At 43.9% G+C, this 13,811-nt stretch overlaps 1 protein-coding gene across 1 annotated transcript in view; it reads left to right on the forward strand.

The window, feature by feature from the left end:
* ABCD3 (ATP binding cassette subfamily D member 3) overlaps positions 1 to 13,811 on the forward strand; it is a 116,930-nt gene that overhangs the window by 81,389 nt on the left and 21,730 nt on the right. The window contains exons 14-20 of the mRNA XM_038745136.1: positions 2,179 to 2,270; positions 2,936 to 3,008; positions 3,142 to 3,205; positions 8,304 to 8,381; positions 8,474 to 8,539; positions 8,687 to 8,776; positions 9,363 to 9,482. Of these exons, the coding sequence (XP_038601064.1) occupies positions 2,179 to 2,270; positions 2,936 to 3,008; positions 3,142 to 3,205; positions 8,304 to 8,381; positions 8,474 to 8,539; positions 8,687 to 8,776; positions 9,363 to 9,482 (583 nt within the window). The remainder of the gene's footprint in view (positions 1 to 2,178; positions 2,271 to 2,935; positions 3,009 to 3,141; positions 3,206 to 8,303; positions 8,382 to 8,473; positions 8,540 to 8,686; positions 8,777 to 9,362; positions 9,483 to 13,811) is intronic.

Below are 13,811 nucleotides of genomic sequence, written 5' to 3' on the forward strand. Positions count from 1 at the left end.
CTCCAGAATGGACTTAGATATCTGATCTCTTTTAAGAGCGGTCAATATCTGGTTAACCGTTGGCACAGTGAATCCAGACCTGGCACGATGGTTTAACTCTGGCAGGGACTGGCCTTGCCAGTTTTGCCTGGGCCAGGCATCTAGCTGAGGCAATATAACCTTGGATTATTTTTCCACTATGACCCCGGGCATAATAAAAATAATCTTACACCCTATAAAACAGAAGGTGAGATTACATGTTTAGATTAAATGTAGTTTTAAGTGAAAAATTGGCCCCAGAAATAGTTTTGCAGGAAAGTGTTCTCTACTTTGTTAGAACTGCTCTCCCCCACAGTCCCTATAGGGTCCAGAAAATTGGAACTTGACATCCTTAGGATTAAAGCATAAGGGGGTTTCTCTTATCTGCCTGTGTGGATTTTTATTTCATTTTATCTTAGTGGTATTTAAGCGTTTATTATGTGCCAGCCGCTGTACTAAGCTCTGGATTCAGTGGGACTATTTTCGTGGATTTACCTGGAAAACAACTCGCAAACGATTTCAGGATCTAGGCAGTACCCATGTCAGACTGAGTGATTCATGTTTATCAAATCATTCTTAACAGCTTAGGAAGGGGGAAAAAAGCAAACCTACTTTCCAAATTGAATCCTAAAATGTGTTCATCATCTTATATTGAGGGTGACCATAACTTTTTTTGGTGGCTGAAATTTTTTAGCAACTTTTACAAAGGAGCAAATGGAAAATCTATAGTGAGAACAGGTGCTCTACCTATTTCTAATAAGCTCTTGCCATGTTTTACTGAGTAATTGTTGGTGCTCCATTTCTAACAAGCTGTTGCCATGTTTTACTGAGTAATTGCTATCTTGCAAGAGTACTAAATACAAAGATTCCTCTTATAACTCTCTTCTGTCTAGTACTTTTCCCGAGGTAGCACTACTGAATCTTAATGCCACACTCTTACTTTGAGGAAACACTTCAAAGTTCACCTTGGCTTTAACATTCCCCTTCTCAAAACCGTCGAAATATTTTGACTTACTTGAACAGAGTGATCAAAGCCCATTTCATTATCTATTTCTCATTGACATTGACAGGTCTCTAGTCTGTTAGAACCAGATGCCTTTCGCTGAATTCATTCATTCAATCGTATTTATTGAGCGCTTACTGTGTGCAGAGCACTGTTCTAGGCGCTTGGGAAGTACAAGTTGGCAACATATAGAGACGGTCCCTACCCAACAGTGGGCTCACAGTCTAGAAGGGGGAGACAGAGAACAAAGCAAAACATATTAACAAAGTAAAATAAATAGAATAGATATGTACAAATAAAATAGAGTAATAAATACGTACTAACATATATACATATATACAGGTGCTGTGGGGAGGGGAAGGAGGTAAGGTGGGGGGGGATGGGGAGGGGAATAGAGTGTACACCTAAAAAAACTGAATTAGGAGTATGTAATTATTCGTATATGTTTAACTTCAGTTTCATCAAGTAACTAGATTTGCGTTTATCAAGTTTTGGATTTGGAGACTGGATTAATGTCCAATACCTTATTTTCTATTGGAATACATGCTTCATCTATCATTCTTTCATTTTCCACTCTTTTTGTGAAACCATTTAAATAGCGCTAATTGGAATATAGCTATACTCATTTTAAGTATAATCAACCTATCAATCAGTGGTATTTATCGAGCACTTACTCTGTGCAGAGCACTGTGTTGAACGCTTGGGAGAGTATAATACAACAGAGTTGGTAGACACTTTCCCTGCCCACAATGAGCTTACAGTCTAGAGGGGGAGACAGATATTAATGCAAATGTATGAATATTTATAAAATAAGTAAATGTGTCAGGGAATAGTAGTTACTGTGTTTGGGGAATTTCCTTATGTCCAGTAGTTACTTTGCGACCCTGTACATTTGGATCTGGGCACCCTTAATTGAGGTCCAGATAATGGACTTTGGTCTAGGGGTTTCAGTGGGTTTCATGTCCTTGAAGAACCTCTTCCAATCAAAAAGAAAATTGAATCGTATTCTAAATGTAGTCTCATATGCGTTTTCATTTTCACTCCTGTTGTCATTTTTAATAATTATAGGGTAATTTGCAATATCCATTTTTGTGTATGTAATGGTAAAATCTAAAAGAGTGTCACATAAACGTTCTCTTGTTTTCTCCAAATTTTAGTTTCACTGCTCGGATTACAGAATTAATGCAAGTGCTAAAGGACTTGAATCATGGAAAATATGAGCGTACAATGGTTTCCCAGCATGAAAAGGGTAATTTAATAGTAATCATTATTGTTTGTGTTTAGTGCCCATAGTAATATGGGCAAGTAATGTATTAAAGGCTGGGGTAGGTACAAAATAATCAGATCAGACACAGGCTCTGTCCCACATGGGCCTCACCGTCTAAATGGGAGGGAGGACAAGAATTAAGCCCCCATTTTACAGTTGAGGAAACCTGGGCACAGAAAGGTTAACTGACTTGCCCAAGGCCACTCAGCAGGCCAGTGCTGGACCTACGGCTAATAATAATAATTATGGTATTTAAGTACTTAATATGTGCCGGGCACTGTACTAACTAAGCACTGGGGTGGATACAAGCAAATCAGGTTGGACACAGTCCCTGTCCCATCATGGGGCTCACAGTCTCAATCCCCATTTTACAGATGAGGGAACTGAGGCCCAGAGAAGTGAAGTGACCTGTCCAGGGTCACCCAGCAGATAAGTGGCGGAGCCGGGATTAGAACCCCATGACCTTCGGATCCCGAGACCCAGGATCTAGCCACTGTGCCACACTGCTCCTCTAGACTAGAGCCCAGGGCCTCTGACTCCTAGGCTGTTCTCCGTCTACTAGGCCGCCCTGCTTCTCAAGTTAAGTGCGCAGTTTTAGGGACTTCCACGCATAGCATCTAGTCTGAAATATGTTTTTGTCATTTAAGGTGCTGAAGTATCCCTGCCCCTTCCCTTGATACCTGGTGGTGGAGAAATCATCAATGTAGATAATGTTATCAAGTATGTACAAAAAAAGTTGCCTCCTTGTTGCGCAGCTATTGTCATTTGAACTTTCTAGCAGCCTAGCTCTTTTCAAATGGAAGCGTACATTTTAGTGTGAATGTCTCCTTTTCCTGTTTCCTTTTCCGTATAGGTTTGATCATGTTCCTTTAGCTACGCCTAATGGGGATATTCTGATTCGCGATCTGAATTTTGAGGTAAGTCTTGTAATCAGAAAATAAAACCACTTTGAAAAAGGTGAGCAGAATGTATGTTCCTGGGTCATTAACCCCATCAGGAGTGAGTTTAAATCCCAAGTTTGAAGGTTGAAGTGTTTTAAAACCCTAATTCCACTAAATTCCTCTGATCTCCACTTCAGCTGCTGATCGTGTTGCATAATATGCTAACATAACTATTCCTTTAGAAGACCAAGCAGATTAATTCCTTCTAGATTGTGACTTCTAGCCTGTGAGCCCACTGTTGGGTAGGGACCGTCTCTATATGTTGCCAGCTTGTACTTTTCAAGCGCTTAGTACAGTGCTCTGCACACAGTAAGTGCTCAGTAAATACGATTGAATGAATTAATTCCTGCAGTAGCACATTTTCAGTCAAGAAAACATTTTGGTGTATTGTTCATCTTTAAGCCTCTTACATGCTTTTGAAACCTTCAGATCTGTGTAATTATTAAATACCCAGATACGCCATTTCAAGTTTCCCTGAATGAAAACCACTTTGTAGTCATTCCCTTGCCTGGGTGGAACGTGCCATGTTTCCTTTAGTCGATGTTATGACTAAAAATAATGAAGGGGATAGCTACTTACCCAAGGTGACACCAAATGGCTTCTTATGATAAAATCTAATGATCAAAGTCATTTTGGTGGGGGTGGATTGTTCTGGGGCTCATTTTCGTGTGTGGCAATGCAAGGTCCCCGATTAAGCTGGGCCTTGAGGTTAGTACAGTGCTCAATAATTAAGATTGAGGAGTTGCTGAGACTCGTGTGCTGTTTTAACGCAGTGATGCCATCAGAACGCTTTCTCTCCTCCCTTCCTACAGATCTGGCAAACCCACTGGTTTCAAAACTATTCAGGGCCAAAATGATTTAACCATCAGAGGCAGATCAGAGGCAGGGCTCACCTGTTTTGGTCCCTTGTATTTCCCGGGGGTCTGCCATGGGCAGTCCACCCCAGGTCAGAAATGGAAGCCAGACGTCTCAGTCCATCAATCCGTTGTGTTTAAGTGCTTACTGTGTGCAGAGCACTGTACTAAACACTTGGGAGAGTACAATGCAGCAGTAAACAGACACGTCCCCTGCCCACAATGAGCTTACAGTCTCAGCAGCGCCAGAGGTGAAGCTGGAGTCAGCTGTAGATTATCAGTTGTATTTATAGTTTGCTTTGTGTGTTCAGGGCACTTTACTAAGCACTTGAGAATACAGTATAACAGAGTGGGTAGACATGTTCCCTGCCCGCAGTGAGCGGGGGTTGCAGACACTATTGTAAATAAATAAATTACAGATGTGTACACTGGTGCTGTGGGGCTGAAGGAGGAGTGCAAATCCAAGTACAAGGGTGACGCAAATGGGAGTGGGAGAAGAGGAAATGAGGGCTTAGTCGGGGAAGACCTCTTGGAGGAGATGTGTTTTGAATAAGATTTTGAAGGTGAGGAGAGTATTTGCCTGCAGGATGGGGAGAAAGGAGGGCATTCCAGGCCAGAGTCAGGGTGGTGGTGAGAGGTCGGCGGCGATGTAGACTATATCGAGGTACATTGAGTAGGTTGGCATTAGAAGAGCTGGGTCACAGTAGGAAATCTGGGAAGTAAGGTAGGAGGGGACAAGGTGTTGAGTGCTTTAAAGCCGGTGGTATGGAGTTTCTGTTTGATGAGGAGTTAGATGGGCAACTGGAGGCTCTTGAGGAGTGGGGAGACACGGGCTGAACGTTTTTCTAGAACAATGATCTGGGCAGCAGAGTGAAGTATAGACTGGAATGGGGAGAGACAAGGAGACTGGGAGGCTGATGCAGTGATCAAGCGGGAGAGCACAAGTGTTTGGGTTAAACATGGTAGTAGTTTGGATGGAGAGGAAAGGATGGTTTTTAGTGAGTTGGGAAGGTTGAACTGAAAGGATTTGGTGACAGATTGAATATGTGGGTTGAGTGAGAGAGATGAGTTGAGGATAACTGTAAGGTTCTGGTCTGTGAGACAGGATGGTAATGCCATCTACAGTGCTGGGAAAGTCAGGGGGAGAAGAGAGTTGGGGTGGGAAGATGAGTTTTGTTTTGGACATGTTTAGCTTGAGGTGTCCATGGAACATCCAATTAGAGATGTCCTGAGGGAAGGGCGAAACGTGAGACTGCAGCAAGGGGAGAGATCGGGGTGGAGATAATGTGGAAATAACCCACTCATTGCTCTAAGCTCAAAGCTGGTGGTGATGATGATGATAATAATAATGATGGCATTTATTAGGCACTTACTATGTGCAAAAGCACTGTTTTAAGCGTTGGGGAGGATACAAGGGGATCAGGTTGTTCCATGGGGGGCTCACAGTCTTCTTCCCCATTTTACAGATGAGGCATCTGAGGCACAGAGAAGTTAAGTGACTTGCCCAAGGTCACACAGCTGACAATTGGTGGCTCAATAAATTGGTTTCTCCGGCCCCACCACTGCAGGCGAGTGGCCCTGCAGACCTCCATTTGTACCAAGTACTGTTCTAAGCGTTGGGGTAGATACAGTCTAATCAGGATGGACACAGTCCCAGTCCCACGTGCAGCTCATAGTCTTAATCCCCATTTTACATATGAGGTAACTGAGGCACTGAGAAATGACGTGACTTGCCCAAAGTGACACAGCACACAAGTGGCGGAGCCGGGATTAGAAAGCAGGTCCTTATCCACCGGAGTGGAGCTGGACTGGCCAAGGCCCCCACCTTGAGTATAAACGCTCAAAATTTCAATTATCCAAAATTTTTATCAGGAAAAAAAATTGTATAACTGAAAAATTGAGTAATCGCTATTCACTAAAAGCTGGGTCTCTGCCACTCGTCCTGGAGGCTTTCAGTCTCTCAGGGAGTGTCTGTCTGGTGATAAAAGTCTAGGCCTGGGAATTGAATTCTCCATTCTGCCATTGATGTACTATAGTTTGGGGCAAATCCTTGAGCCCCTCTACTGCATTCAGTCAGCTATTTATAGGGATGCATCACGTTTCCTACAACCATATTATTTCCCAAATTCTTAAGCTGAAATATCGTTCCATATGAAGAGCATAAATAATGTTTGTGGTATTAGTGAAGCACTTCCTATGTGCCAAGCGCTGAATTAAGCACTGGTGGGAGTATCAGATAATCAGGTCCCACGTGGGGCTCACATTCTAACCTGGAGGGAGCACAGGTTTTTGAAGCCCCATTTTGCAGATGAGGGAACTGAGGCCCAGTGAAATTAAGTGACTTGCCCCAGGTCTCAAAGCAGAAACGTGGCGGAGCTAGGGTTAGAATCCAGGTCCTTTGTCTCCCAGGCCTACTCTCTTTTCACTAGGCCAGCATCCCAAGAGCCTTGGATACGCTGGTATTTCAGCGTTAAGGTTTTAAATTCAAATATACAAATCAAGAAATAGAAGGGTATACTTAGAGTCAGGTAAAACTTTTTGTTTTATATGAGCAGTCACAGGAGTGCCACTGTAGGGTCTTGAAGAGGCAAGTGATCAGATTGCTTGAGAAGGGTGATCCTTGCTGTTCCACGTCGCATAAACGAGCAGGGAAAGATCAGAGACAGGGCGTTCCAACAACTTCAACAGTAATCCCATGGTGAGGTAATAAGATCTTGTATTGATTTTGAAATCTGAAAACTCTTAGCTCGAATAATGCCTTCACTGTTCGTGAAATTCCCCATATTTAAGTGTGTTTTCTATTTTGAGCACTTGCTGTTTTGCTGTGCTCTGAATAAATCATGGAATCAGACATCCTGTACCAGTTGGCGTCACATAAAAATCATGTTATTATCTTGTTCTGACTCGTGGCCTATCGTGAGACAACAAATGATGATAGGGAGAGAGAAGGTAAAAGGAAGTCTTTAACTGACTCTCCCGGCCAGCACACACTTGGTTGTGGACATTCATTTGTTGAGAGGTACAAACCTTTTCACTTAACAAAGAGTATGTTGAAAGTTCATTCATTCAATCGCATTTACTGAGGGCTTACTGTGTGCAGAGCACTGTACTAAGCGCCTGGGAAGTACGGGTTGGCAAAATATAGAGACGGTCCCAACCCAACAACAGGCTCACAGTCTAGAAGGGGGAGACAGACGACAAAACAAAATATATTAACAAAATAAAATAAATAGAATAGTAAATATGTACAAGTAAAATAAAGTTGAATAAAATAAAGTTGAAAATACCACTCATGGGAGGGAGTTGGGGGAGGAAAGCAGGAAGAAAAAAACAGTTTTTCATCAGCTGGGAATAGTTCTCACTAACTCACCAATTAGAAATTATTTCAGGGTGCATCAGTTGACAAAGAAGCGTAACAGTTGCATTCAAGGAGATGACACGTATCAGCAGCGCTTAGTACGGTGCTCTGCACACAGTAAGCGCTCAATAAATACGATTGAATGAATTTCAGACTTGAGGTTTGAAATTGGCTAGCACACTAACATCCAGGAGCACATTTATTTTTCAAAGTCAAGATAAAAATTGCCGCGTTCCTCAGAAAGAAGCAAAGGTTCTTTGTTATGTTTGAGAAGCAGCGTGGCCCAGGGCTAAAAGCACAGGCATGGGAGTTAGAGATCCTGAGTTCTAATTCTGCCTCTGCCACACTTATCTGCTGTGTGACCTTGGGCAAGTCACAAGCAGCGTGGCTTAGTGGAAAGAGGTCACGGGTTCAAATGCCGCTCCGCCAATTGTCAGCTGTGTGACTTTGGACAAGTCACTTCACTTCTCTGGGCCTCAGTTCCCTCATCTGTAAAATGGGGATGAAGACTGTGAGCCCCCTGTGGGACAACCTGATCACCCTGTAACCTCCCCAGCGCTTAGAACAGTGCTTTGCACGTAGCAGGCGCTTAATAAATGCCATTAGTATTATTATTATCGGTTTCTTCAACTGTAAAATGGGGATTCAGTACTCAGAACCATGTGAAACAAGGACTGCATCCAACCTCATTATCTTGCATCTATCTCTGCAAATAGAACAGTGCTTGACACGTAGTAAGCATTTAGCAAATACTATTATCGCTATTACTAGTATTAAGAATAATATTTTGATCAAAGAGTCTTTCAATAACAATTTTATGTATATATATGTTTGTAGACTGGTAATCTTATCTACTTTATAGGTTCAATCTGGGGCAAACGTTCTGATCTGTGGTCCAAATGGATGCGGGAAGAGTTCACTTTTCCGTGTTCTCGGTGAGGTAAGTTTCCGTATTCCAGAATGCAGACTCTTTCTTTTGCAAACTGCCTACAGTTCGAAACGTTTAAACCTCTCTTCCCCATTCTTTTAAAGCTCTGGCCTCTCTTCGGGGGCCGACTAACGAAGCCTGAAAGAGGAAAGTTATTTTATGTTCCCCAGGTAAACTTGACAACATTTTATCACTTTTTACCTTTTTTTTTTTAACCCACCCCCCAATACACACACACTTTCTTGGCGGGGTGGCGGGGGGAGGTGTTAATATTTTTATTTAAATCCAGCCTTACTTACCGTTATATCCTAAATTAGAGACCCTATATGACCCTTGGGACACTTCGAGACCAAGTGATTTACCCAGATGGAAAAGAAGACCAGAAGAAGAAGGGGATATCTGACCTAGTAAGAGAACACTTATATCTGCGTTCTAGTTGAAACCTTGTCTCTCAAATTATTTCCCAAAGCAATGCAGATTTTTTTGAAATGTACTCACAACTTCTCATACAGGCCTTGTCAACTTTCCATTAGGCCCAAAGCAAGGGTTAATTGGAGAAGACTGAGTTTGTCAACAGCTATCATCAGATAGTTTACAATCTCCGGAGACCTCTTAGAATCGTGCAGTTCATTAAGTAAATTCCGCCTCCTGCTTGTTGAGGCAATTTGATATTTTCTGTTTAACTCCGGACCTTTTTATCAAGAAATGTCCAGCTTCCGTCAGAGCATTTATTCATCTTTCCTATGTTTTCCCTCCTTTAGCTCTGGATTACTGAGTTATAGCCTGCTACTTGATTGGTCTCGGCACAGGTGCTTTGTAAACTGGAAGTGGTTGAGGAAGCTCAAAAAAGTCAGAAATTTTTCACACTAGAGTAACTTGTGGAGTCAGGATAAGCACTTAGGAGCATTCTCTTGGAGATCTTTGTGGATATATCTAGGCACTCAACAGTCAAATGCCAGTAAATCCTCTGCTACACAATTCTTTTGCTCTAAGGTGCTGAAAGAATATTTGGACAATGTCCAGCTGGGCCATATCCTGGAACGTGAAGGAGGCTGGGACAGCGTTCAGGATTGGATGGATGTTCTCAGTGGAGGAGAAAAACAAAGAATGGCGGTATGTGTAATACCTAAAAACTTTGGCCCCGAACTAATATTGAGGCGTTTGCTTCCCTACAGCCCAATTATGCAAGTGATATCTTTATTTTTTATGGTATTCGTTAAGCACTTACTATATGACAAGCACTTTTCTAAGCGCCGGGTAGCTACAAGGTAATCAGGCCGTATACAGTCCCTGTCAATCAATCAATCGTATTTATTGAGCGCTTACTATGTGCAGAGCACTGTACTAAGCGCTTGGGAAGTACAAATTGGCAACACATAGAGACAGTCCCTACCCAACAGTGGGCTCACAGTCTGTCCTGTGTGGGACTCACAGTCTTAAGTAGGAGGGAGAATTAGCGTGGCTCAATGGAAAGAGCCCAGGCTTTGGAGTCAGAGGTCGTGGGTTCAAATCCCGGCTCCACCCAATTGTCAGCTGTGTGACTTTGGGCAAGTCACCTCACTTCTCTGGGCCTCACTTCCCTCATCTGTAAAATGGGGATTAAGACTGTGAGCCCCCTTTGGGACAACCTGATCACCTTGTAACCTCCCCAGTACTTAGAACAGTGCTTTGCACATACTAAGCGCTTAACAAATGCCATCATTATTAGACGAGCAGCGTGGCTCAGCGGAAAGAGCACGGGCTTGGGAGTCAGAGGTCATGAGTTCAAATCCTGGCTCCGCCACTTATCAACTGTGTGACTTTGGACTTTGGGCAAGTCACTTGACTTCTCTGTGCCTCAGTTACCTCATCTGTAAAATGGGGATTAAGACTGTGAGCCCCACGTGGAACAATCTGATCACCTTGTAACCTCCCCAGCGCTTAGAACAATGCTTTGAACATAGTAAGTGCTTAATAAATGCCTCAAGAAAAAAAAAAGGTATTGAATCCCCATCTTGCAGTTGAAGAAACCGAGGCCTGGAGAAGTTAAGTGACTTTGCCCAGGGTCCCACAGCAGTCAAGTGGTGGGGTCGGCATTAGAACCCAGGCCCTCTGGCTCCCAGGCTTTATCCATTAGGCTACGCTGCTCCCCGTGTATTTATCATCCTTTTTATTTAGCAAGGACTGAATTGTAACACCGGGACACGCGCAGATAGTCCAAGATGGCCAGTGCCAGCCGGGGAACACATATAGAACAGTGCTTTGCACATAGTAAGCGCTTAACAAATACCAACATTATTATTATACGTGCGATCACCAGTCCTACGTTGTAAGAGGGAGAGAGAAGATAGTCCAGTGATTAGGGAGGCTGAACCGGTCTGCAGGCTTTGGTGGTGGGTTTGATTGCATTCATTCATACATTCAGTCGTATTTATTGAGCGCTTAGTGTGCAGCGCGCTGTACTAAGCGCTTGGAGAAGGGTGCTGTGGGCTGATAACCCAGCTCCACTGCCTTCTACCTCCTTCTGCTGCTTCCCCTGCAGATGTTCTGATGAGATCAGGGGCTTGGGCTGCCGACAGCGTGGCCCTGATCCGTGCTGCTGCCTTCTTCGGTGCCTGGCCAGGCGGCTGTGTAGACGAATCACCGCTCTCCCCGCTCACGCAGTGAGGTTAAAGAGTTTAAAATGGTGATCCCAGGTAGTAGGACAGTGACCATTGCAAGCGCAGAAACCTGTGCACCTGATCCTTTGTAAGCCAGATGCCAATCAGGAGCTGATTTCCACGGCGGCCAGGGAAATGAGGTTTCTCTTCTCACACTGCTGTGTTGACTGAAAAATGAGTGAGGCGGCGTATGAGTTAAGGATTACGGAATCTAGGGCAGGTCATCCATTTGATTTGGCCTGAAAGACGTAGGTGTCCTTGAAAGTTTCCTGCCAGATGCCAATCAGGAGCTACAGTGATTGAACAGAGCGATTGCCTCTTCTCAGAAAATTATCCCAAGAAGGAGAGTGGCTCTTGAAGTTAGGGAGAAAATGCATTCTGTGGCAGCTTTTATTTAGGGTTGAGGGCTCCGCTTCCTCCTCACACTCTCTTTGTATCCCTCTCATCCGCTGCCGTCCATGGCTCTCCCCCCACTCTCTGGATTCAATCCACCGATCATCATCATCATCATCAATCGTATTTATTGAGCGCTTACTATGTGCAGAGCACTGTACTAAGCACTTGGGACGTACAAATTGGCAACATATAGAGACAGTCCCTACCCAACAGTGGGCTCACAGTCTTAAAGATCTATTTTAGCATTTACTGAGCCCTTAATATGTACTAAGCACTTAGGAGACTTAGGAGACTTTTAGACTGTGAGCCCACTGTTGGGTAGGGACTGTCTCTATGTGTTGCCAATTTGTACTTCCCAAGCGCTTAGTACAGTGCTCTGCACATAGTAAGCGCTCAATAAATACGATTGATTGATTGATAGGAGAGCACTTGGGAGAGAAGCAGTGTGGCTCAGTGGAAAAAGCGCCAGAGGTCGTGGGTTCTAATACGGGTTCCGCCGCTTGTCAGCTATGGGACCTTGGGCAAGTCACTTTTCAATCAATCAATCAATTGTATTTATTGAGCGCTTACTGTGTGCAGAGCACTGTACTAAGTGCTTGGGAAGTACAAGTTGGCAACATATAGAGACAGTCCCTACCCAACAGTGGGCTCACAGTCTGAAAGGGGGAGACAGAGAACAAAACCAAACATACTAACAAAATAAAAGAAATAGAATAGATATGTACAAGCAAAATAAATAAATAAATAAATAGAGTGATAAATATGTACGAACATATATACATATATACAGGTGCTGTGGGGAAGGGGGTAAGATGGGGGGATGGAGAGGGGGAGAGGAAAGAAGGGGCTCAGTGTGGGAAGGCCTCCTGGAGGAGGTGAGCTCTCAGTAGGGCCTTGAAGGGAGGAAGAGAGCTAGCTTGGCGGATGGGCAGAGGGAGGGCATTCCAGGCCAGGGGGGTGACGTGGGCCCGGGGTCGACGGCGGGACAGGCGAGAACGAGGCACAGTGAGGAGGTGAGCGGCCGAGGAGCGGAGGGTGCGGGCTGGGCTGGAGAAGGAGAGAAGGGAGGTGAGGTAGGAGGGGGTGAGGGGATGGATGGACAGCCTTGAGGCCCAGGGTGAGTTAATCCTTAAATGAGCTGAGTTAAGGATTACGGAATCTAGGGCAGGTCATCCATTTGACTTGGCCCGAAACGTGGATGTTCTTGAAAGCAAATGAAATAAATGTGAAATTGTTATTTGTAGATGGCCCTCAGAATCAATCCATTAATCAGTGGTGATTCATTGAGCGCTTTATGTACGCAGAACGCCATATTAAGCGCTCAGGAGAGTCAGTAGATGCCAAAAAGTTGGAAAGACAGGAGAACAAGGGTGTGAATGTGTCTTGTTTCCCGGGGAGCATAGGAAAAGGATAAGGAAGTATGTAGGTAAACAGGTTAAACTATGACCTGGCTGTGTGGGTGGAGGTTTCCAGAGATAAGGGAATCAAGGGTGTGACTGGCTAAAGGAGGAATGAGAGGGGGAGTGGCTGAAGATGAGTAAAGGGGAAAAGAAACCCGTAGAAGTAGATCAATCAATCAATCATATTTATTGAGCGCTTCCTGTGTGCAGAGCACTGCACTAAGCGCTTGGGAAGTACAAATTGGCAACACATAGAGACAGTCCCTACCCAACAGTGGGCTCACAGTCTAAAAGGGGGAGACAGAGAACAAAACCAAACATACTAACAAAATAAAATAAATAGAATAGATATGTACAAGTAAAATAAATAAATAGAGTAATAAATGTGTACAGACGTATATACATATATACAGGTAGAGTATATAGAGTAGTATTTCTCCAAGTATTATTCCTCAGAAACCTCTTATCAATCAGTGGCGTGTGTTAGTTCATGCATTCAACCGTATTTATTGAGCGCTTACTGTGTGCAGAGCACTGTACTAAGCGCTTGAGAAGTACAAGTTGGCAACATATAGAGACGGTCCCTACCCAACAGTGGGCTCACAGTCTAGAAGTGGGCTCACAGTCCACTGTGGGGATGAAGACGGTGAGCCCCACGTGGGACAGCTCTCTGTGGAAAGAGCCCGGGCTTTGGAGTCAGAGGTCATGGGTTCAAATCCCGGCTCCCCCAGTTGTCAGCCGTGTGACTTTGGGCAAAGTCACTTAACTTCTCTGGGCCTCAGTTATCACCTTGTAACCTCCCCAGCGCTTAGAACAGTGCTTTGCACATAGTAAGCACTTAATAAATGGCATCATTATTTTTATTATTATTGTTATTATTATTATTATTATTATCTGTAAAATGGGGATTAAGACTGTGAGCTCCACGTGGGACAAACTGCTTACCTTGGAACCTCCCCAGTGCTTAGAACAGTGCTTTGCACATAGTAAGCGCTTAACAAATGCCA

This window comes from Tachyglossus aculeatus, chromosome 4 (assembly GCF_015852505.1).
Source record: "Tachyglossus aculeatus isolate mTacAcu1 chromosome 4, mTacAcu1.pri, whole genome shotgun sequence".
Lineage (NCBI taxonomy): Eukaryota > Metazoa > Chordata > Mammalia > Monotremata > Tachyglossidae > Tachyglossus > Tachyglossus aculeatus.